Source organism: Triturus cristatus, chromosome 10 (genome assembly GCF_964204655.1).
Source record: "Triturus cristatus chromosome 10, aTriCri1.1, whole genome shotgun sequence".
In the NCBI taxonomy this organism is placed as follows: domain Eukaryota; kingdom Metazoa; phylum Chordata; class Amphibia; order Caudata; family Salamandridae; genus Triturus; species Triturus cristatus.
The window spans coordinates 896,113,708-896,138,762 of NC_140593.1; the positions used below are offsets into that span (position 1 = coordinate 896,113,708).

Sequence of the window (25,055 nt, forward strand, 5' to 3'; positions counted from 1 at the left end):
CACCCTGTCCGTTTCTGCTTGCCCCGAACACGCCTGACAACATTATGGGTCTTGATATGCTCAAGCACTTCAGAGCCACGATCCGCTGCTCCCCTACTGGAGTGCGTGTGATCTTGAACGATAATCACCCTATGACAGAACGGATGTGTGTGGTTGCGGAGGAGGCTGCATTAGCGTCCCTCCCTCATTCTTTGTGGGCTATTTCGGATACTGATGTGGGACAGATGGTGATTCCGCCGGTCCACATCATTGTCCAGGAGGGTGCGGTGTTGCCACGCCTCCCTCAGTATCGCATTTCCCAGGAGGGGGAGGAGGCACTCATACAGATCGTGCAGGATTTGATTCAGGTGGGAGTAGTGGAGGAAGTTCCCTATAATGTCTGCAATAGTCCTATTTTACCCATTTTGAAGAAAGATACCGATACCAGGGTTTATCGTTTGATCATTGACCTAAGGGAAGTGAATAAGATAGTGATACCTCAGTACCCAGTGGTTTCTGATATCACGACATTACTCACTTTGGTCCCGCCAACGGCGACCACATTTTCAGTTATTGATTTGAAAAATGCCTTCTTTTCGATTCCTATTCACCCTGATAGCCGATACCTTTTCGGCTTTACTTTGAATAATAGGTCTTATAGATTTTGTAGAGTCCCTCAGGGTTATACAGAAAGTCCTAGTATTTACAGTCAAGCATTGAAAAGGCAATTGGATTCCTTTGTTCTGCCTGAGGGTGTCGCCCTTATACAATATGTCTATGACATCTTGTTGGCGGCCGACACTTCTGAGTTGTGTGAGCAGTTTACGTTATCTTTGCTTTCCTTTTTGGCATCTCATAATCACAAAGTGTCAAGGAAGAAATTGCAATTTTGTAGACCAAAGGTGACTTATTTGGGTCACCTTTTGTCTAAGGCGGGGCGTGCACTCACACCAGATCGTATTCAAGCAATTTTGGACACGCCAGTACCTTCCACACAGAAGGATGTGCGTGCATTTTTGGGTCTTGCTTCTTTCTGTAGGCAATGGATATTGGGGTTTTCACACATAGCTAAACCATTGTTAGCCCTTTTGACAAAAGACACACCGATTCCTCTTCCCTGGTCAAATGAGTGTGAAATTGCCTTTCAGCAATTGCGACAAGCCCTTTGTTCAGCACCAGTGTTAGGTACCCCTGATTATACGAAGCCCTTTTCACTGTATGTGCATGAGAAAGATGGATGTGCATTATCAGTTTTAGTACAGATGCACGGCGACAAGCAGCGCCCTTGTGCATATTTTTCGGCTGTACTTGATCCTGTTGCCCGAGCATTGCCTGGTTGTTTTCGCTCGGTTGCGGTGACAGCTGTGTCAATACGCCAAAGTGAGGGAATTGTGTTCTCACAAACTGTTGGTATTAGTCCCCCATGCTGTTGATGCCCTGCTTAATCAGACAAAGACGCAGCATTTGACCAGTGCTCGTTTAACGGGATATGAGTTGACGCTTTTGGCTCCTCATATTACGTTAAAGAGGTGTGCAACGTTAAATCCGGCCACATTGTTGCCGTTCCCGGAAACTCAGTCTGAAGCACGGAAAGCACATGATTGTATTCTTGTGACTGAGGAACAGACAAAGGGTCGTATTGATCTCCAGGATACGCCCTTTACAGATGTAGATGGAGAACTGTGGGTGGACGGATCATGCCTGAAGCTACCAGATGGTACGACTTCAGCAGCGTATGCAATTACCACATTGCAAACAGAAGTAGAGACTGCACGCATACCGCAGAAATCAGCTCAAGCAGCGGAACTGATAGCATTAACACGAGCATGTGAGCTCAGTACAGGATTGTGTGTGAATGTTTATACAGATAGCCGCTATGCCTTCGGAGTAGCGCACGACTTCGGCCTACTCTGGAAGGAGAGAGGGTTTCTAACGTCACATGGAACACAGATAATGTATGGGGAGTTAGTTCACAACCTTTGGACTGCGTTAAAATATCCGAAGAGGATTGCTATAGTTAAATGTAGTGCCCATAAGAAAGTGGTTGATAAAGTTGGAGAAGGTAATGCTTTGGCAGACCGGGTGGCACGAGAGACTGCGATGCAGCCTGGTGCTACTGCAATGTATGTTGTGAAGTCGCAGGCAGAAAGATGGCACGATGCTAGGAGAGAAGTGCTGGAAATACAGAGGACCGCTTCCGATAAGGAACGGGAGCAATGGTCCAATGATGGAGAATTAGATGATGAAGGGTGTTGGAGAAGTAAGCAGATGGATAAATGGAAGTTACCCACAGCCTTTGTACAACCTATGGTTCAGATGGCACATGGACAAGCGCATGTCGGAGCTTCCGCAATTGTCAAATTACTCACACGAGTTTGGGAGCATCCGGAGATCGCTAGTACGGCAAAGAGGGTAGTGCAGACCTGCATGATTTGCCTGAGGTACAATCCAGGAAAGGGTACACGAACTCCAGCAGGAGGATTTGCACCACCCACTGCACCCTTTGAGGTTTTGCAGATGGATTACATCCAGCTTGAACGCTGTAACAATCTGAAGTATGTTCTAGTAGTGGTTTGTGCCTTCAGTAAATGGGTTGAGGCATACCCTACGAAAGACAATACTGCAATGAGTACAGCCAAGATGCTATTGAAGGAGTTCTTCCCTCGATATGGTGTTTGCAGATTGTTGTGGAGTGATAACGGACCTCATTTTATAGCAGACGTTATCAAGTATGTCCTGAAAGGCCTGGGAATTACCCCAAAATTTCATGCAGTGTTTCACCCTCAGTCTGCGGGATCAGTTGAGAAATAAAACGGTACTTTGAAGCTTAAGATCGCTAAGATCCAAGCTTCGACTTCTTTGACTTGGCCAGACGCTTTACCGTTGGCATTATTGTCAATTAGATCGATACCGCATTCTCGGACGGGTCTCACACCCTACGAGATCGTGTTTGGACGCCCAATGAATATTTGGGGTCCACCAAAACCGAAATCACTGTATGATGTACCTTGTGTAATGATGAATGATTATCTGGCACAGTTAACGGATAATTTGGTTTCTATTCATCAACAGGTTCGAGAGGCGCTCCCTGATCGGTCCACCGGTAAAGGCCATAATCTCCGACCTGGGGATCAGGTTATGATAAAGGTGTTCGAAAGGACGAACAGTCTGGAGCCGAGATGGGTTGGTCCTGAGCAAGTCCTGCTCGCAACGAGGACAGCTGTGCGGGTTTCCAATCGGAAGAACTGGATCCACTCCTTGCACTGTCGTAAAGTGCCGCCTGGATTGGTGGAGCCTGCTGTGTTGACCGACCATCGAGAGATCCTGACTGCGGAGAGAGGCCGTGCTGTGGAACCGAACGACACTGAGGAGCTCTTCCCGGACCAAGCGATTCCTGGAGGAAGAAGATATCACCTCAGACCAAGGAAGTGATTGTTGTATTTGAAGTTGTCAGAACGGCCCTTAGGTTAGTGAAACGGAGAGCCAATGAGGCAAGGGGGGGGGGGGGGGGGGGGATCAGCCCTGCATTAGTGTAGTGACACCCGTCTTGGCCCGCTGGTGAAGAAATCAACGGCTGCCTAAGGGGAAGAGTTCTGACAACCCTTTTAGTTTCAGGAAGATATTGACTTCTTATTACAAGATGGAGAAGAAGAAGATTCTTTGTGCGACAAGCTTTATTATCATTGTGGCTATTGTGGGTATAACCATATGGTTTGTTGAGGACGTGACTCCTGCCCGTGAGTTGCTTGTTTTGACCACTCCAGTGCCTGAGGAGCACTACTTTTATACCCTTCCGTATCAAGAATTGAAGCATCGTCAGTCTTATTTGAATAACACTTTCATCCAGATGTTGCATCATACCCATGTTGCTACAAATGCTACGAACTGCTGGATATGTGGTATGATGCCAGCTCATCAGAAGAAAGGAGGAACGCCGTTCATACCTCTTCCTTTCTCTCATAATGGCATGGTATACTTTGCTTTTTGCCACACGGAAACCTACAGTGGGACGATTTCTTTTCAGACTTAATAGGGAATGTCATCAAGATAAAGATGGCTATCCGCAAGCGAATGGGACAATATGGGAATGGAAAGAATATCGACCGGACAATGAATCGATCCCCTACATTTTCACGAATACCAGAGACACTGCAAGGAAGGAACAATTCGTGATTCAAGTGGCACAAGCTCAAGCGGACCTGTGTGTTCAGAGTGTGGGTTATATTCCTGTTGGTGTTAGTGATTGTATTATTGTTCTGAACATAGATGGCTTAAATAATAGTACTTTCTTAGCCTCCCATAACACATACTTTGTATGTGGGAATAAGGGCTATTATCGCTTACCAGCCGGCTGGTCCGGAGTATGTTATGTAGCGTTCTTATTACCCCCTGTATTTTTAGCACCTGCATCTTATCATAAAGATTTGAAGTTGTTGAATAATGTGACTGTAAATAGGTATAAACGTACTCTATCCATTGATGATGTTGATCAAACCGATACTAGCTTACAGCAATATGTTGATTTTAACTTAGGATTGTTTTTCTTTGTTGGAGCTGCCCTAAATAGTAGGAAGGTTCGAAGATTAACGAGAGTTGTAGAGGCTGTGACGAATCAAACCGCTGCTGCTCTTGGGAATCTTACGAAGAATTACAAATTACTACAATTGTTGCATTACAGAATCGTATGGTATTAGATGTTATGTTAGCTGACCGAGGTGGAGCATGTAAAATTATCGGGAGTAGTTGTGTGTTTATTCCTGACCATACGCCATCAGTTTATAACGCTATTAATAAATTGCATAAAATCGCAGCTGAGATTCACACAGAAAATGGCACTTGGACCTTTTCTGGATGGTTCTGGGCATTGATCACTACATGGGGATGGAAGGTTTTAACTGGTCTCTGCATTATTGTGGCAGTTCTGTTTTCCTGTTGCATCTGTGTCCAGTGTGGTCCTTTACTCTGTTCTCTATGTGTGTCATTCTGTATTCCTGATAAGAAAGCTATTGCCAATGTCAACTATTACAAAACATTTAACCAAAGAAGTGGAAGAGATGATGAAAATTGACATATATGATGATTATCCTAATAAGCCGAATGTCTTCAGTAAATGCTGAAAGGGTGTCGTCTGTTGAAACCTAAAACAGCGATCTGATTAAGCATTCACTAAAGACATGAATTCCCCTTTCTTAGAACAATTTTCTCTTCCTATGTTGCCTAATGTCCGGACTCCATTTTGTATTGTCATGTCTCCACGTGCTCTGCACGAGAAGAGTCCTATCCTCGTGTTAGTTGCTCTTGTAATCTGCCTAGTAACAGTCTATAAATAGCTCCTTTGTCCGTCTGGCGCATGCCCAGACTTGACCACATCTGTTATCAGTTAGTCCTTGCTTGACCATATTTTCGCGGGTTCAGGATATTATTAACTCCGCCCACATATTGATTCTGTATCGAAAATGTCCATAAAAGGTAATACTCTTTGGCTCATGTTGTATCCACCCACTTATGAGCCCCTCTGTTGTGTATATAAGGGGACTGTGTACGCAAGTTCTTTGTGCTACTCTATGCAATACTGAAGAGTGTTGTATAGGTTGTAGGACCACCCTTAAGGGTTAATAAACTTTGTCTTTGTATTTTGCAGTTTCCGTGCCAACTTCCTTCTAGTTTTCGTTACAGGAGAGCGAACCCTTGTATTCTGCGGGCCTAGCTGGGGCCTGTACTCATGTCCACCAGAGCCCTGATGGAGAACCTCAAGCAAATGGTTTGTAGGGAATGGGGTGGCGGGGTCGCCCATGTGCAAAATGCCAGCGGCCGTGGAAATGGCCCGGGCAAAGGCTGCACTCGCCTCTGTAGGTCGTCATGGGGGGAAAGAAATTCCTCCGTGGGTGACGGCTGTAAACTAAGCCGGCCATCCCAGAGTCCAGCTGGAGGAAGAAACGGCCAGCCCCAGAATGGTGGAAGATTCACGGAGTGGGGGACCTGAGGTGCCTCTGGGGAAGGCTGTGGCCACGGGGGCAGAGAAGAGCCCTCCCTGGAAGACACGGGGAAAAGGCCACGAAGCGGTGCCCTGTCTCCAGGGAAGAAGAGACAAAAAGTTGAAGAACCTCCGGAGAGGAGGGGGCCTCTGGAGACGAGTCGATGACCTGACGCCGGCACAGCGTCGTGGGATCCGCCACTGGCGCCGGCGTGAAGTCGACCGGCGCCGGAGGGGATGCCGAGATGACCTCCTTCACCACCTGTGCCCTAGGAGAATGGGGCGGGCCGGCTCCGGGTTGGCGAAAGAAAGGCGCCGAAAAAGCGCCGACTCGACCTCAGACTAAGCAGCCGCCTGCGTGGAGAGGGGAGAGGGACCCGGGGACCGCCCCAGCCCCTAGCCAGCACCCGCGGTGCCGCCAGGGCCGACAGGCATCGGTGCCTGAGCGGCGTCAGCTCGGCTTCTGGCAAGGCCGCCGCCTGCACAGAAGACCGAGGAGGACTCGGGGCCGAGTCGCGAGGCCTGGCGACCTCCCGCGACACCACAGGGACCCCCTCTGGGGTTTGCGGCGAGGTAGAGGTGCCGTGGGCCGAAGAGGGGAACCCCGTAGGGCCGCAACCAGACAACACCACACCTCCAGAACCTGAAGCCGAACCAGTCGGCTCCGGAGCCGCCGGCGACGCCACGGAAGGCCCCGCACGTGGCAAGTGATCAGCGGACGTCCCCGTAAGAGGAGGAGGAGGGGCCAAAGCAGCCTGCAGAGCCGCAGCATAGGCCTCCATTTGGGCCCGGGTCGCACAAACGCCGGGTAGGGTGGCGACGAATAAGGCCGCATGTCCTGCGGAGAACCCGAGCCCTCCGCAGAGCGGGGACCAGGCCTCGGGGACAAGCTATAAGGCTTACCGACGGGCGAGCGACGCCCTAGGGGCCTCGGTGACGGGCGATGTCGGAATCGGAGAAGTGGAGAAGTGTGGCTCACTGGTCAGAGTAGGCAGACCTGGAAGCAGAGGTCAGCCAGGGACCAGGGTTCAATTCCCGGCTCGGCTGGGTCTTGAGTCCATAAATTGTCCATGGACTCGATAATTCTCGCTCCAGTGCATACTCGATTCATGGGTTCACACTCTGCGACTCTGGGCAATAGCTTGCTTAATCTCCACAATGGCCCCTCGTGGCGGGATGCCTGGCTTTCACCTTGTGGATGCCCTGCTGGGGTATCTCACAGGGGAATACCAGGACGGGTTCCCTAAGCAAGCGCTTAGAGACCAGTTGGTGATTTGCGCTATATAAATATCTGCACATTTACAATCGGAAGCGGCGATTCTTGGACCCTTCCGCAGGAGACGGACACGGAGACGACACTGATCTGGAAAACCGGGCCAAAAGGAGCATCATCCGGCGCTTCCGCCAGGACTTAGGCTTCAGATGCTGGCAAGCGTCGCAGTCCGTGGAATCATGGTGCTCGCCCAAATACCACATGCAAATAGGATGGGGGTCCGTCACCGACATCTGGCGCGGGCAAGACGAGCACGCCTTAAAGCCAGAAGGCATTCGCACACTGTCCCACAACGCAAAGCTTGAAAAGAAGGCCTGAAAACAGGCAGAGACACGATCCGGATCCGCGTTGCACGCGGAAAAGAAGGAAACTGGTGTCAGCGCGCCGGGGTGGGGCTTATGTGACCTCGCTGATGTCACGCCCGCGGACGTCAGGTCGCGTGGTACCGCCCCCCGACGCGCAGGGATGTTGCGGCAAAGGAAGTTTTCCGGTGTCCAGTCTCACGCCTGGGGATAATTCTACGTTAAGGAATCTGCGGCTAGCAGTCTCTATCAGATAACACGGGTACCTCCGTACTCTCAAGGGTGCTGCTCCGTACTCTCAAGGGTGCTGGCCTTAGAACCTTCTATGTTCCAAAGGGTTTGCTAGAAGTCCTCTCCTAAGTGTCCTTAATCTTTAAAATTCCAACCGCGACTTTCCCACAGAGTTGTACGAAGCTCGCGCCTGTGTTCTCACACTGCACATGTCCTCCGTGGGTCCCCTGTGTCACTATCTTGGGTGGTTCCTTGGGGTCCCTGTGATTCTACGTGCTCTAGGCACTGTGCCTAGTCAAGTCGGTATTGTTATACCACTTTCTTAGTATATGGGTTGGTCTACCCCCTGGAGCCCACTGTGTATTGTGCTATTTACTGTCGTTCTAGTGCTTTAATATTGTGTGCTTTGGTCTCTAATCTCAAAGAGTTTAGTAGAGAATGTTTAGTAATAAATACATATATTTTATATATATTCCTTGTGTGGTTCTCCTTTAATTTGGTCATTCAGGAGGTTATAATCTGGTAAACCAAGTTGCTTTACAATCCTTCGAGACTTAGCCTGAAGGCTGCTCTCCATAGCTACCACAAGGATAGCTTTCAAAAAAGGTTGTCTTTAACCTAATCATCAATTAGCGTCGTTTGGACTGGTGCAAGGTGCCCACTTTAATTAGTGGCCAGCATATACCAGGCCAACTTCTCACACACACTTGTTTTTCCTGCCGGTTCTCCAACCCAAAGTGGGGGTCAGAGCCAGTGGGAACCAGTTGCTGAAAGCAGCAAGTGGCGTGGGGAAGCTCACAAAGGCGGCAAGCCTTTGAAGCTGCCCCTTCGTGGACTCTGCATAACCTGGGGGGGAGGCTTGGCACCTGGTCCCAGGATGTGCATTGTTTCAGGCCCCTGTGAGCAGCAGGCTCTCGAACCATGGGTCCAGAAACATATCTGGTGGTGGCAGCTGAAAGCAGCCACTCAGCCTGGACACTAGTGGTAGGTCATTTTTTCAGAGGGCATCTCTAAAATGCCCTCTGTGTGCATTTTACATTAAATCCCACACTGGCCTCAGTGTGGGTTTAATGTGCTGATAAGTTTGATACCAAACAACTCAGTTTTCAGTGTAGTCATTATGGTGCTGTGGAGTTCGTAATGACAAACTCCGAGCACCATATACTCTTAATGGCAGCACTGCACTTACAATGGATAAGAATGGACTTAGACACTGTAGGGGTACAGGGCTCATGCACCTGTACCCTCACCACCAGTATAGTGCACCCAGCTAGAGGGGTGACTGATCTATGTCAGGGCAGTGGGTTGTAGGCAGGGCACACAGCACTAGTGTTGCTGAGGGTGCAACAACAGTGCATCACTGACCCTGGGGGACCCCTGAGTCTAACCCCAGAACCTTAACTCCCACAGTCGATTACTTACCTACAAACCGATAATCTGTATTTCCTCCATAGGATAATATCGACAATTTTCCGTCCAAAAAACGAAGTGTGGAGTTTTGAAAACTAAAGATATTCTTTAAAAATCGTGCGAATAACAAAAACGTATTTACTCAACTGTTTTCGGGAAATGTTCTAATGCTGGATCGAGGCACCCAGCACTGAGTTAGAAAAAGTAACGTACCTGCAATTTGTTGAAAAAGCCTATTCATTCCAATGTACTATACCTGCTAAGTGTTGCAATCTATTACATTATCTGTAAATCACAACCAAGTACAATTTCTCCTGCATTTCCGAACTGTATTCAATCAAGTAACTTATTACTGCAAAGTATTTTGATGCTTACCTGTGCCAGGCTTGCTTGGTTATAGAAATAAAACAGTATATCTTTTTTACAAAAACAATTGGCCTAGAGTTCAGTTCTTGAGTGTGTGAATTCATTTGCTGACTGAGTGTGTACATCAAATGCTTAACACTGTCCTCTGGAACTGCCTTACGGCTCGACCAAGCTACCACTATTAGAGAGTAAGGTTCTATTTAACTTTAACCGCTACCTACCTTTGGGGACTCTTGGACTCTATACACACTGTACCTCACTTTGGTGCAGTTTATATATAGAGCCAGTTTCTTACACCCCCCAAAACTTCCATCCTATCCTTACCTGTAAACTTAACACTTCGTTTTTCTCCATGAGACTGTATGGTGGGGTTTCTCTGAAAAATCTTGTGTTGAACTGTCTTGTATTGCAACAAGAGTAACTTAGTGCCTCCACAAGAGTTGACCTGTGTATCGCCTCTGGTGGGTTCCCTGACGGGTACGCAAAAGCCTGCCACCACAAGACATGTTTCTGGACCCCTGGGGTGGGAGCCTTCGCTCCCTGAGCCCAGAAACAAAGCCTTTCCTGGGCTGAAGTGGTCAAACCTCCCCCACACCTCCCCCAGGCCAGGAAGAGCCATCTGTAGCAGGGGAGCTTCAAAGGCCTTGCCACCTTTGTAACGCGACTTCCAGCCTCTCCTGCTATCAGGAGCAGGACCCCTTCCTGCCTCCTCTCCTTTTCGGCGGGAAGAGAGGCAGGAACAATTAGCATAGCCGAGAAGGTGTGCCCACCTCTGCCAAACCCACCCCTCAGATAGGGGAGGCAAGGTGAAGCCCACTCTTCCATGCCTGCCATCTTGCAGATGGCTGGCACTCTCCAGTCATCATTAGGGACTGTGCCCAATCCCCCATGTGGGGTGAGCAAACCAAGGGTGTAGTCACCCTAAGGTCAGTAGCCTATTGGCTACTGACGTCAAGACCCCTAAAATACCCCCTAAGTTTTTAGGGGGCAGTCCTGAACCAAGAAGACAGATTCCCGCAACCTACGAAAAAGGACAAAAGAAGACGCCCAGCAGAGGAGGCTGCAGAGAACAACTGACTTTGCCCCAGCCCTACCGGACATTCTGCAGTTTCCAGAGATCCTGCACCAAAAGTCACCTTGTCCTTCCGTCAGGGACCTCCAGAACCCTGGGAGGGCTAACTGCCTTCCACAAAGACCTATGTAACAGCAGCTCTGTTCAAAAGAAACTCCCAAGACAGACTTTGAGCCTGTTCAAGACAAAGAAACCAGATGCCTGGAACCACCACTGCATCGGACACCTACAACACAAATCTGGGTGGCCCATAGGTTCCAGTGAGGTCCCCCTGCGCTCCAGAATCCAAGTCCATCGTGGGTTGATCCCTCCAGGACTCCCCGACGTCACCTACAGCCTCTGCACGGAGACACCCCCCCCCCCCCCCCCCCAATCGCGAGAGGCCCTGTAAAGTGAAATCTGATCTCAAAAGACACCCCTGCGTCCTGGAGAAGAGAACCCGAGGTGCACCTATGTCCCAGAGCACTCCAACTTACCTGTCCAGTTGTTGATTCCTCCCAGAAGTCTTCCTGGACCGAGCCTGCAGTCAAAATCCAAAATCGGCAACTCCCATTCACAACCGTGGGGCCTGCTCGAGAGCAGCCACCAACCGGAGGCCCCCTATCCCCCTTTGGATAACATTAGGCCTCAGCTCTCTGAAGCCGGCCTACCTAGTGCCGCTGAGGGTGTTCTGAGAGTGCAACCTTGACCCTGGGGGAACCCTGGCTCTACCCCTAGAATATCAACTCCCACAAATAACTACTTACCTGTAAATCGTTAACTTCATTTCCTTCATAGGATTGCATTGACTGTTTTTCCTTAAACATTCTTCTAAGAGTGGAGTTGGTTTGTATGACACATTGAAAAACTACAAATGTACAAAAAGTTAATTACTTACCTTTTGTCAAAGAAATGTATCAGTGTGATGTCTAGGCATATTTAGAAAAAGAAGCTTAAATAGTAATCGAACAAGTAACATGCACAGTAATCTGTAAAGTAACTAAAAACTATTTTCAAACTGTTGATTTACCTGTAATTCAACCAACTGCATTCGAACCTGCACTTAACTGTAAATCACTGTATAAGATTTTGCAAAGTATTATTTCACTTACCTGCACTAGGTTTGGCTTGGTTCTAGAAATAAAATGACTAAATAATATTTTTGATACAAACAACCTGGTCTGAGTTCAGTATTTGAGTGTGTGACATTTCTTGTCAGAGTGTGTACAATGCATGCTTAACACTACACTCTGATAAAGCCTTACTCCTCGCCCACACTACCACAAATAGAGAGTAAGGTGCTATCTAATTTGACCCCTGCCTACCTTTGGGGTTCCACTGGACTCTGCGCACACTATACCTCATTTTGGAATAGTGTATACAGAGCCAGCTTCCTACACTGTGTACAACAAATGCTTAACACTATCCCCTGATAAGCCTGACTGCTCAACCACACTACCACAACAAAGAGTAAGGTATTATCTACTTTAGCATCTGCTATACCTCTGGGGATCCACTGGACTCTGTGCATACACTATACCTTACTTTGGTATACTATATAAAGAGCCAGCTTTCTACACCTACTCTTCAAAAGTGCTTTAAAAAAATAAACTACAACAGGATAATTGTTTTGCCTTCCGTTAGGTAATGGAGCAGCTCCACAAAATGCAACCATCCACTGCAAAACGACATTTTGAAAATCTCTACTCCACGTTAAACTAGTATGCAAGGTACCATGCATGTAAAGCAACTGAAGCACAGTGTGAGAGATCTAAGAAAAGAAAATGGGCCATAAAGAAGAAACGGCATAGGTTGGAGGAAGCATCACATTACATCAATGCAATATTTCACCAATAAAGGACTTACCAGTTGTAATCAAACCAGGAGGCATAACTTGGAATTATTATATGGTTTGTCTGTTCTGTAACATTATCTTCCCCCGAATCAACTGATCTGCTTTGATCGCCCTTGTTAGGGTCCTCATCCTCCTACAAATAAATGATCACCATTAGCATTAAATTCTGGGTCATGGCACTGTTGAACAAAAATCTAAGAATTGTAAATGCCAGAAACGAAAAAAAGGTACTTGGGTATGTCTCTCCATAGTGATGATCTTCATTAAAGACAAACACTGAATATGCTAGCCAATGCAAAGGATGTTAAAACAATAAATCTTTTACCTTCATTAGTCAAATAAAACATGTATGCAATTTTGCTCAGGCAGCACCAGGTAATAGGACATCCACTAAAACATGATATTTTAAGCAAATGAGAGAGCCCTCTGGCTATAAATCTAGCATAATAAAAAAATGCTCACCCAGGTTTATTAAGACATCACCTCTCAACAATTTAGCATGTTTGATTACAAGTATGCACCCAGTGCTCTACCTTCACAGTCGTAGCAATGACCAGGCAAAACCAGAAACACATTCCTTGACTGTAAGAAAGTGGCTCTGTATATACTGTCCCCAAATACGTACAGTGTGTACAGAGTCCAAAGTCTCCAGAGGTTTGGCAGAGGCTAAAGTTAGATATAACCTTACTCTCTTAAGTGGTAGCTTGGTCGAGCAGTAAGGCAGTGTCAGAGGACAGTGTAAAGCATTTGTTGTACACACTCAGTCAGCAAATGGTCTCACACACTCACGAACTGAACTCTAGGCCAATGGTTTGTATATAAAAATATATTTGATTTATTTTAGAACCAACAATAGGTATCAAAATATACTTTCTCAGAATGAGATGCTTTAGATAAATACTTTAAATAGGCAATAGACTTTTGAATACAGTAGTTACAGTTGTTGCAATACGCAACACAATTCAAACACAATTATAACATTGAGCTCAATGGGAATTTCTTAGAAAATGCAATTAATTACTTTTTGGATAACTTTTCTAACCACAGGACTGGATCCTAGATTCAGTCCTGGGACATTTCCTGGAAACAGGTAAGTAAATACGTTTTGGTTACAGGGATGATTTTTAAGGAATATTATTGTATTCAAAAAGTTGACACTTAGAAACTTTTTCACATAGAATCACCAATGTTATCCTATGGGAGGAAATTCACTTAGCAGGTAAGTAGGGTTATCGTTACTTTTTCTTACTCAGTGCTGGATCATGGATTCAGCACTGGTGCATCTTCTGTAAACAGTTGAAAGTCGTTTTTGTTACACAGGCGATTTTTAAGTAATATTGGTTTGTTTAAAAAATCGACACATGAAAGAATTTTTGGTAAAAACCAGAAAATGTTATCCTATGGAGGAAAATCAAGTTAGCGGTAAGTACAGTTGTAATTACTTTTCAGGGTTTGTGCTGGGCACCAATATCCAGCACTGGGATCTCTTCTGATAACAGGTGAGTTATTTCGTTATCGTTATTCGGCTGATTTTAGGTGAACATTTAAAAGTTTTAAAACTCGACACTTAGAAGAATTTCCAAGTGAAACCAGTCAATGTTACCCTATGGAGGAAAAGTGAGTTATCGGCTTTTGGGTAAGTACTCAACTGGCAGAGTTAAGGTTCTGAGCATAGACTCAGGGGTCTATCAGGATCAGGTAGGTACTGTTGTTACACCCTCAGCGGCACAGGGGCAGCTAGGTGCAGAGAGAGTTAGGCCCAATGTTAGCCTATGGCGGGCAGGGGGCCTTTGGTTGGTGGCTGCTAGCAGGCAGGCCACACGGCTGTGGGAGCTGGGCTACTGGTCACTTGCTATGGGGAAGTAGATTAGGATAGATGTTGCACTCCCAGGGGTACTCGGGCAGCTGGGTGCAGGGTGCTTTTGAGCAGTCTAGCGCTCAATGGATTTCAATAGAGAAGCTCTAATACGAATAAAGGCTGCAAGCTCGGGGACGAAGATTCTTCAGGTGCGACCACCACTTCGAGAGGTAAGATGGGAAGCTGTAGGTTAGGTAGGCACCCAGGAGCTGGGCACAGGGGGCCGCCGGGCACAGGGGGCCGCCGGGCGCAGGGGTGTCTTTTCGCGTCGGGAAATCTTACCCTCAGTTGGTCGCGGTTAGAGGGGTCCCTGGTTCTGAGGCTGCAGGCGTCGTCAAGAGCATCTAGGTGGGTCCTTGGGTGCTGGATTCGGGGTTACAGTCTCCAGGGGGACGTCCTCTTGGTCTATGGCCACTCCGGCACAGGCCAGGCGGATGCAGTGTGCGCAGGAGTCGGGGTTCCTGGTTGGCACTAGGGGATTGTTACTTGCTTTGAGCAGAACCACTGCTCGTGGGAGTCCCAGTCCTTAAGAGTCACAAGGCAGTCAGGTCCTCCGGGGTTTTTGAGGTTGCTGACCACTGGAGACACCGGGTTTTAGCAGGAGCAGGTTCGAGGGTCGACAGGCCTGTAGGGCTGGAGCCAAATCAGTTGGTGTCTTCCTCTTGTTAGCAGCTCGACGGCAGGTCTTCTTGTTTATTGTTCTTGCTTGTTTCGGATTCGGGATCTGAGGAAGGAAGGTTCAGGGAGCCCCTAAATACTAAATTTAGGGGCGTTACAGGTAGGTAGATGTCAGAGACCAATGGGTTCCTTCCCTGGGGTGGGTACACACCCTATCCTGCCACTCTCCTGTGGGAGGGGGGCAGTAGCCTAGTCCTGATTGAGCAGGGCTCCCCATCTTCAAGATGGTGAGAGCTTCACCTCGCCTCCCCCACCTGAGGGGTGGGGTTGGCAGAGGCTGGCACATCCCCTTTCCTCCCTTGGGGTTTCTCGCTAGCCTTCCCGCCAGAGTGGGGGCTAGAACCGGTGAGGGCCAGATGCTGAGTACAGCAAGTGGCCTGAAGAAGCTCACAAAGGCGGCATGCCTTTGAAGCTTCCCCTGCCCATCCTGGGGGAGGAGACCTAGCACCTCGCCCAGGGTGTGCATTGTTGCAGGCCCAGGAGAGCGGATGGTTCTCTACCCAGGGGTCCAGCAACACGTCGGCTGTGTGGCAGCCTAGGCAGCCTCTCAGACAGGACGTGGATTGTAGGTTAGGTTCAGAGGGCAACTCTAAGTTGTCCTCTGTCGTGCATCTTACATTAAATCCCACGCTGGCATCAGTGTGGGTTTAATGTGCTGAGAAGTTTGATATCAAACTTCTCAGTCTTCAGTTCAGCCATCATGGTGCTGTGGAGTTCGTGATGACGACCTCCCAGCACCATATACTCTTTAATGGCAGCACTGCACTTACAGTGCCCAGGAATGGACCTGGGTACTGTAGGGGTACAGGGCTCATGCACCTATACCCTCACCACTGCCATAGTGCACCCAGCTAGAGGGGTGACAGAGGGGTGACTGAGGCATACCAGGGCAGTGTGTTTGTGGGCATGACACACAGGGTTGTGTGCCAAGTCGTCTCCGTTTTGTTCTGCACCAAGACACTCAGCCTGCAAAGGCAGTGTGTGTGTGTCAGGGCACAGGGCCTCTAAAGGTGGCACAATAAGTGCTGCAGTCCTTAGGGGTCTTCTCTGGTCACAGGGCCCTGGGTACCTAGGGTACCATTTACCATGGGCTGACATGTGGCCAGAGATGCCAATTGGGTTTAGGCTGTTAGGCAGTTTTAGGGAAAGAACACAGGCCCTGGGCACCTGATTGGCAGGGGCCCAGGGCACACCAAGTCAAAGAGCATCAGTAGTCTGGCAATAAAAAAAGACAAAGGTTTTATTTTTACTGCAACAGAAACCCATTTTCTCACATTGACCTTATAGACTGAGGTTTGTGCGGGTACAAACAACCTTGTAGATACACATCCCACTGCCAACTAGGGCCATACTAATGGCAGATGTGTCAGAAATGGCCAACGTTGTGGAGTTGGCATAATTAAGACAAGTATGCAGTAGGGCCGCATTAAGCAGAGGGTACAGCGCCCAATAACAGGGGTTTTGTTGGGTCCCCAGGCCTCCCCACTACCCTTAACATCCTGTTATTACTCCTGTCTTATTGTCAAAATGGTATGGCCATGCTTCGACAGTGGTGTTCTACCCTTATGGTCATGCTTCGACAGTGGTGTTCTACCCTTATGGTCATGCTTCGACAGTGGTGTTCTACCCTCTGAACAAGTTTTCTGTTAAGGTTGTATTATCTTTAATATGCCTGGATGTCTTTCATGACCCCAGAAGGTATCTGGACGTCTACAGGGCGCACTAGCCGCCGCTTCTTTGTATTCTTTGGCAAAGCCGCTACATGGGATGCTTTGTGGCATTGTTATGTGTTTTTTGTTGCCTGCCATGTTACTTTTCATATTAACAAGATAACGGTCAGGTTTTTTTTGTGGGGATTGTGAGAAGTTGGCCTGGCATATGCTGGTTACTAGTTAAAGTGGCCACCTTGCACCAGTCCAATTCGACTCTTATGGTAGATAGGTTTAAGACAACCTTTTAAAGAAAGCTATCCCAGTGGTAGCTGTGGAGAGCAGCTTTCAGGTTAAGTCTCAGAGGAATGTAAAGCAGCTAGTTTTACCTTATAATCCCTTGAATTACTAAATGAAAGGACACCACACAGGTATATATATAAAATATATATGTATTTATTACTAGACACACTCTACTAATCTCTTTATGAGATTAGAAGTCAGGAACATATGCACAAATCAATCTTTCACAACAAATTAAGCACTTATATGGTTGGGCCCTAGGGGCGTACCAGACCATATACTAAAAAAGAGGTATAAGAAGAACGACTTGAGAAGGGAGAAGGCCTAAGGTCTTCAGAAGCGCTGGGGCCTCACTAATCCATCCAAGGCAGGTAAGTAAAGGACCCAGGGGAGACGCATGCAGTGTGAGAACACAGCCGCGGATTCCAATAGACTTCAATGGAGCAAGTCGCGGTTGGAATTTTAAAGTTTTAGGGTACTTCGGGAGAGTCTACAAGCAAGTCACTTACAGGGTAAGTAGTTCGAGAGCCAACACACACAGGAGCACCAGAGTGCACAAGAAACCTCACCCAGGGAAGCCGGGTGCATAGGTGTCTTTTGGTGTCGGGTCGCGGCATCGTTTTCAATGGGAGCCAAAGAAGCCTTGCTGCTTGTGAAGACAGGAGAAGTGTCCGGTGGAATCCAAGGCTGGATTCAGAAGAAGGAAGACCTGAAAGCAAAAGGGACAGTGTTCAAAGTCACTTGCCAGTGACCCGGGGCCAGGAAGATGGATGCCCACGGTAGTCGGGTGATTTCAGGTGATTCACGGGTGTCTTTACTTCAGCCACGAGGACCAGGAGGCGTTGACGACGACCAGGAGCTGGATTCGGAGTGTTCCACGAAGTCTGCAGCTTACTGAGGTGTCGGCAACCGGATTGGAGCCAACAAGCCTTGGCAACAGCAAGTCTCGTGGAAAGTGAAGAAAGTCAGTGGTGCAGACCAGCAAGGTCTGAGGGACTCACCCAGCAAGGTTAAGTCAGGGCAGGCCTGGAGTAACCAGGGGAGCCCTTTGGTTCTGTGGAAAAGTCTTCAGGGGACCCACAAGCCAACCGGCAAGGGATCGCGAAGACGCCTCGGGATGATTCGCTTCACAGGAGGTCCCTCGGGATGAGGTAGGTCTCTGATCTTCGATGGAAATCTTGCTGGAGGCTTGGACCACACGTGGCCCAATGCACAAGTTCGTAGAACGTCGTGAAGGGGTTGCACTCAACAATAGTGCACGGTACCTGGGTATTGCTGTTCCACGTCACTCGTGGGGTCCACTTGCCTCAGCTCCGCTGGGGACTCACGATGGCCATCAGGAAATCCACTTCCGGAGCTGCAGGGACTTCGGACTCCGGCGGGAAAGTTTGCGACCATTGATTCAAAGTTTTGGTGACTGCCTTGCAGGGGAGTCACTCCTTGACTCCAAGGGAGATTCTTCAGTCTTCCAAAGGTAGTGGAACGTCGAAGGTCCAGGATTCTTCTTCAGAGTGTCGTCCAGGGATATCTAGTTTGCAATGGCAAGGGTTTCCTATCTTATGCTAAACGAAAGGGGACTAGCTCTATGACCACTCCTCTGGGAGGGTCAGGGGAGTGGGTGGTTACACCCACTTCCCTTTGTCCAGTTTCGCACCAGAGCAGGGGCTGGTAGCCCCTGAACCGGTTTGAGCTGGCATATGCACAGAGGTGCCTACTGCTCCCCCAGTGCAGGACTTCAAAGCACTCTAGGAGTGCACCCACCCAGCCCCAATACACTAAATCCTGTCTGGAAGGTGGGGACACCTCCCTGTGACAGGATGCCTATTGTTGGGCCTCCTCCACTGCGAATTTCGGTCAGCAGCAGGAGGGCAGCCCAGTGTCTGTGCTGGTGGCATCTATTTTGTGATGCCAGTGCTCTTTCTGATGGATACATCTGCTAGTGGATTCCTCACCTTGTGAATATCCCCTGCGCCAGCAACGTTCGGAAACTTTTGTAATGCGAGGGGTCCTGACCTGGTCCAGGGAATGCAGGGTACTGGTCAGGCATCACTGGACTCGGGCCAACCGGCGCCGACGGTGGAATAAGCGGCGTCGCAGGCTCACCCGGGACTTGAAGATCCTCAACCGGGGCCGGAGATGGAACCGGCGTCGGGGATGGCATCGGAACCGGAGATGTAGCCGGCGAAGTCACTGGAGAAGAAGGACCAGGAGAATCCGGGACTGGTGAAGGAGACACGGATTCCTTTGGACGTCGAGCCGGCGACTTCGGAGCCAAAGCATGCCCCGAAGTCTACTTCGACCTCGACCGTGACCTCGATCTCAACTTCCTTCTTCCTCTCTTTTCCTTTTTCATCTTAGCGATGAAGAGCTTCGCCTCCCTTTCTTTTAGAGCTTTGGAGCTCATCTTGCGACAGCAAGAGTAACCAACCACATCGTGGTCGGATGAGAGACACCAAACACAGTCGTCATGTGGATCTGTGATCGACATGTGTTTGCCACATTCCCGACAGGGCTTGAAACCCGACTTCTTCGTCGACATCTTCTTCGAAGAGAAACAGGGAAACCCAGAAGAAAAACAAAGTAACAGTAAAGCTACCAACAGCAATTCCCGAAATCTGTTGGCGTCGAAGGCGCGGAAAAAAGGGAACTGACGTCATCACGCCAACTAGGTCTTCTTATGGAGCCGGTGACGTCAGCGAGCGGAGCCGTGTCTCTGTGACGTCGTCTTCGACCCCATCGGCGTGGACTGCTACAAAAGTTTCCGAACGTTGCTGGCGCAGGGGATATTCACAAGGTGAGGAATCCACAGGCAGATACTGTATTCACCAGAAAAAGCATTACCGAAGGTAAGTAACTTGTTCTTCAGGAATCTACTGTGTTTCCACAGTGGGTACATGTCTACCCCTCTAGAAGGGTGGGATGATACTCCCACACCAGTTACTGGTATGGGGGTATGATTCCAAAGTGTTTGACACCAAATACGACATGTTTGATGCAGCCATCCCAATGTTAGCATTTACAGCTAGGTTATAATGCACTTAAGAGTATATGGTTTAACCGCATCCACAAACAGCCACAGAGAATAGACTCTGAGGGCTGCAGAGGGGCCCTGCTCAGGCAGAGGCACCCCCTCACATGGAAACCAAGCACCCTGCACTCAGGATTGATGGGGCCTGCCTTAGGGGTGACTGATAGGTTTATATGTGTGTGTATGGTGAGATATAGGGAACCTATATCTCTGTGAGGAGTGCTAACACTACCTCACCCAGGCTGCAGTAGCAGGCCTGTGGTGTCAGATGTAGTCTGCTTCCCAGGGGTGGCATAATACATGCTTCAGCCCCTGGTAGGCCTGTGAAGTACCTATGACCTTGGTACCTAAGGTACCATATACTAGGGGCTCATAAGGTACCACAGTATCCAATCACTAGTGCATCTAATATGCACTCCAAGTTGTTTAGAGAGAACAGAGAGGCTGGGGCCCTGATTAGCAGGGACCCAGCCAGACTATAGTCAGAAACCAGTGTTAACATCAGGAAAAAAGTGGGGGCAACATAAGTGCAGATCCTACTCTCCTACAGGGATGGTCCATATATGAAAACGCAATCGACATTTACAAAAGAAATCAAGACTAGACAGTACTAGACTGAAGGCAGTTTGTAACTGGTAGAATTCTACGTAAAGAAACACTCAACATAGTAAACTTAGCATGTAAAAGCTTCCAACTTGATTTACTAAAAGTCCAAAGATTTGTTTACATGATCAAGCCTAGATTACTGACTTGTAGTGATGAGGTAGGCCAGGCTCTTTTGGCAACATAGTGGATGGATGGTCGGTAGACCATTTACAACAGGCTGGTATCTTTACTTTAAGGAGATATGTTCGCAACCAGATATCCAATACTATGAGTCGTTAGCTGATAGTGGATGAATTTAGAGAGAAAGCTCGGAAGTTTTAATATAATGTGTCTCATCTGCATAACTGAAGTATCGGAGAATGAAGGGGTAGATCAGCTAGTAGTGGACAGTACATTACTGAGGAGCTGCTGCCATTGAGGCAAAAGGCTCTAAGCAGAAGGGAGATAGACAGAATGTAGAATCATATAGTCAAGAAGGGTTCAATAAGGCGTAGAAGCGCACTTAAATACCCATAGATTTTATTTTTTAAAACAAATTTTATTTGTGCTGACAGCCACATATGGCCCCTCAGGCCTAGTTTGTGCATATACAGGTCAATGTACATATGTATGGCAGTAATGTCCATGTCAGTACGTTTCAAAAACCAAATAACATTCAATAAAACAGCAAAATGTGCCATGTCCCTACTAGGCTTCCCAGCTCTCACCCTACCTCACCCTAATGTCCCCAATGCAATTAAATCATTTAGTATTTTACAAGCCGGCATCCCTATCTACATTTATTCTCTACAAATAATGCCGCAGGGGTCAGCGGCTCCAAATGAAGGCCACGGTAATCTGCCTATCGCTGCCAGATCTTGGGGTGTTTCTGTGGGCATCCCCTTGCTTTGAATATGGGCAGTTCCAGGTCGATGTACAAGTTACTTACCTCCGTTAACGATGTATCTGGTAGAGACGATTCTAGCTGCAGATTCCTTAACGTAGAATTATCCCCAGGCGCGAGACTGGACCCGGAAAACTTTCTTGCTTAGCATCTATGCGCGCCGGGGGTCAGTGCCTCGCGACTCCGCCCGACATCCTCCGCGGGCATGACGTCAGCGAGGTCACATAAGCCCCACCCCGGCGCGCTGACGTCAGTTTTCTTCGGAGAACTTTTCCGCGCCGCAACGCGGAGCCATCACAACAAAACTGAGGACAGCATGGGAACAGCGTGCAAAAAAACCAGAGAAACAAAAAGAGAGAGAGAGACAAAAGGTGGGGAACAGCACCAGGCGGCACCGAGTCGCCAGGAGGCTACAACAGAAAAGCCAAAGCAGGAAGAGAGCAGACCACCTCTGAGGAACAACTGTGCAAGCCAGGTGGTAGCACCAGGCAACACAAAAGTACCAGAAGACCACATCAGTAAAGCAACAGTAGGAAAAGCGTAAAGCACCCCTCCGTGGAACCACCGTGCCAGCCCAGGCGAGAGCCAGGCTAGAGGCACAAGCAGTGGAAAGCGCTGTAAGAGAAAGAGACTGCAACCATAGACCACACAGCAAAGGGCCACAACCCCGAAACAGAGGAGCAACAGCAAGCCACCCCCAGCCTACATAGTCAAGGAGGGCCAGAGACTCTGAAAGGAGCAGGAGGCCAAGGACCAGCAAAAGAACCCCCAGCGTAGAGGACCGCAAGGGGATCAGAAATCGTAACAACAAAGGGAAAAGAGCAAAAGCAGGCCCCTACACTGGAGAGAACCCAGCTGGAGGGAAGCCAGACAGGCAGAAAACGAAAATAACCCCCACAGAAGACAAGCCACCCAGAGGGAGGAGAGCGCAGAAAACTAAGCTGAGGGTCCTCGCAGAACGGGGAGGAAGGGTGGGTTGTGAAGGAATCTGCGGCTAGAATCGTCTCTACCCGATACATCGTTACCGAAGGTAAGTAACTTGTACATCTGATAGAGACTACTAGCCGCAGATTCCTTAACGTAGAATAGATACCCTAGCCATACCCAGAAGGAAGGAGGGCCTGCGAGAGAGCCTCCTCACCAGGAGAGACCAGGGCCCCAGTAGGGGACATGGCACAAGAAGGAAAAGGCCAGGATATCCTAAGCCCAACCAAGAGAAAGAGCGCGCCCAACACCCCGCAGGAGCAGACAGCGCCCCAAAAGCTTCAAGGAACACAAGGACCACCTAGAACCCAGTGAGAAGAGGTAGAACCAAGGGCAGGGCCCACTATAAGAAACACAGGCGTAGAGATAGAAAAGAGCTGAATACACTTTGGCCGCAAGCAGCAGGCAAGGCCGGAACTGCGCCACCGCTAACAGCACAGGCGGAAGAAGAAAAGCACCGTTGCGCTTAGCCCCAGCAGAACCAGAGGCAGAGACGCAAGGAAACACATCAAGATCACAACAGTGGAGCAGAACAAGCAGGCCTGCACGGGCATGCGCCGCCAGCAACAGGCAACACCACGGAACAGCACACCCCGGACAAGGCAGACGCCAGCTGAAGGCAGAGGCCAGGGAGGGCCAGGACACACCCCAAGGGTGGGGCCGGACCAAAAACACACACACACTGACCCACGAAGAAGTGGAGAAAACAGCAGAAAAGAAAAAGAGACGGAGGACGGGCCCAAGCCTGCCACCAGAACACAGAGGCCAAGGAAAGCCAAACCCCCTGGAGCATCAGACCGAGGACCAAGCCAAAACACAGGACAAAAGTGCGGAACCGCTACAACCCAATGCCGCAGACAGCAGGCCGAGTGACGTAGCGGCAAGGAGAAGGACGGATCTAGCGCAAGCTGCCCCAAGACAATCGGCAAGAAGATCGCACCTGCGACATACCGTGACGCCACGGAGGGCAAGGAACCCGAAAAGGGTGACCACACCTCCCCAGTACATGACAGAGCTATGTAATAGCTACAAGTACCCCACATAGGGTAGGTAACGTCCCAAGAACCATGGGAACACCCCTTAGGAAAAGATTTCCGCAGCAGAGGACAAAACAGAAAGACCTGCAGAAAAAACCAGCAGCCAATAAAGAAGACACTGAAGGCCTAATCTCAGGGCCTACCGGGCTTACCAACAGCCAAAACCACAATTGAACAAAAGGCCGGACCAGCAGTCAACAGCACCAAGGGCTCAAAAAAAGGACCCCAAGGGCACAGCAACCATACAGAACACACAACCCGGGCTACCCGTTACAAGGCCCCAGGAAAAACAACGGGAGAACACCTCCCAAAACACAGGCCAACTGTCAGGTCACTGAGGGGAGGGGGGGGGGGGGGGGGGGGGGGGGAAGCGAAGCCACGCAAGAAACCTCTGAATGGCAGAATCCGCAGGGGCGTGGAACAACAGAGCGCCATCAAAGGGGAGGTCAACCAGCCGTTCCCTAACGTTCTCAGGGAAAACACCTATCCCGTAGCCAGGCATGGCAACGTAGGGCCACCGAAGTAGCCATGGTACGACCAAGCACCTCCGAAATGTCCAGAGCCGAGTGAATAATTAACGCCGCCAGCTCCCGGCCACCCAACACATGGTGCCGCAGATCAACGCAGGCACCCTCCTGAGAAGCGGAAGTCATAAGGGACTCCACCGAACCCCATAAGCAAGAAGTGGCCGTGGCCAACACACACAGAGAGTTAAGGGAACGCAAAGCAGCACTGGAGGAGGCGAAGAAGTTGCGCCCCAGGAATCTAAGCACCTTGCCTCCCGTGATGGGGGAGACAACACCGATTGCAAGGAGGAAAATGAAGTCTGTAAAAGAGGGCCTCTGGTAGAAGGGTGGAGGGAAAGACAGACAGGATCATGCGGAGCAGGACGGTGGCGGTGCAGAAGTGGCTAGGGCACCGGGTCCCCCATGGCAGGACGCCCCCAGGCCCCCAAAAGAGAATTATGGAGCGAAGCCTCCAACCGGAGTAAGCAAAGGCCAAGCCCGGAAATGGGGAGGGTGGACCGAGGAATGGGGAACCTGAGGCGCCTCCGGCGAAGACTGCGGGCATGGTGACTGCGAAGAGCCGTCCTTGGAGGACACCGGGGAAAAAGCCACAACGTGGCGACCCGTCTCCGGAGAAGATGAAACCAAAAACCGCCGAACCTCTGGAGAAGAGGGGGCGACCGAAGATGAATCAACGACCAGACGTCGGCCCGGCGCAGTAGTGTCCGCCACCAGCGTCAGGTCAACGTCGACCGGCGCCGAAGGGGACCCCTCTGCCACAACGTGCGGCACAGGAGACCGAGCAGGGGCGGCTAAGGAACGTCGCCGAAAATGCGTCCACTCGACCTCCGACGAGGCAGCCGCCTGCGTGGAGGGACGAGGGGGGCCTGGGGACACCCCCCGACCCCAAGCCAGCCCCTGTGGCCGCGCCAGGGCCAGCAGCCGCCGGCACCTGAGCAGAGTAACCTCGTCCTCGGACAAGGCCGCCGCCTGCCCAGAGGACCGAGGGGGACTCGAGGACATGCCCCAAGCCCCGGCAACCTCCTGCGACACCACAGGGACCCCCGCGGGGTTTGCGGCGA

At 49.6% G+C, this 25,055-nt stretch overlaps 1 protein-coding gene across 4 annotated transcripts in view; it reads right to left on the bottom strand.

Moving 5' to 3' along the window:
- The window catches only part of SMARCC1 (SWI/SNF related BAF chromatin remodeling complex subunit C1), a 958,790-nt gene that overhangs the window by 632,404 nt on the left and 301,331 nt on the right, over positions 1–25,055 (bottom strand). For all 4 annotated transcript variants that reach the window (XM_085628643.1, XM_085628641.1, XM_085628642.1 and 1 more), the window contains exon 14: positions 12,453–12,574. In XM_085628643.1, the coding sequence (XP_085484769.1) occupies positions 12,453–12,574 (122 nt within the window). The remainder of the gene's footprint in view (positions 1–12,452; positions 12,575–25,055) is intronic.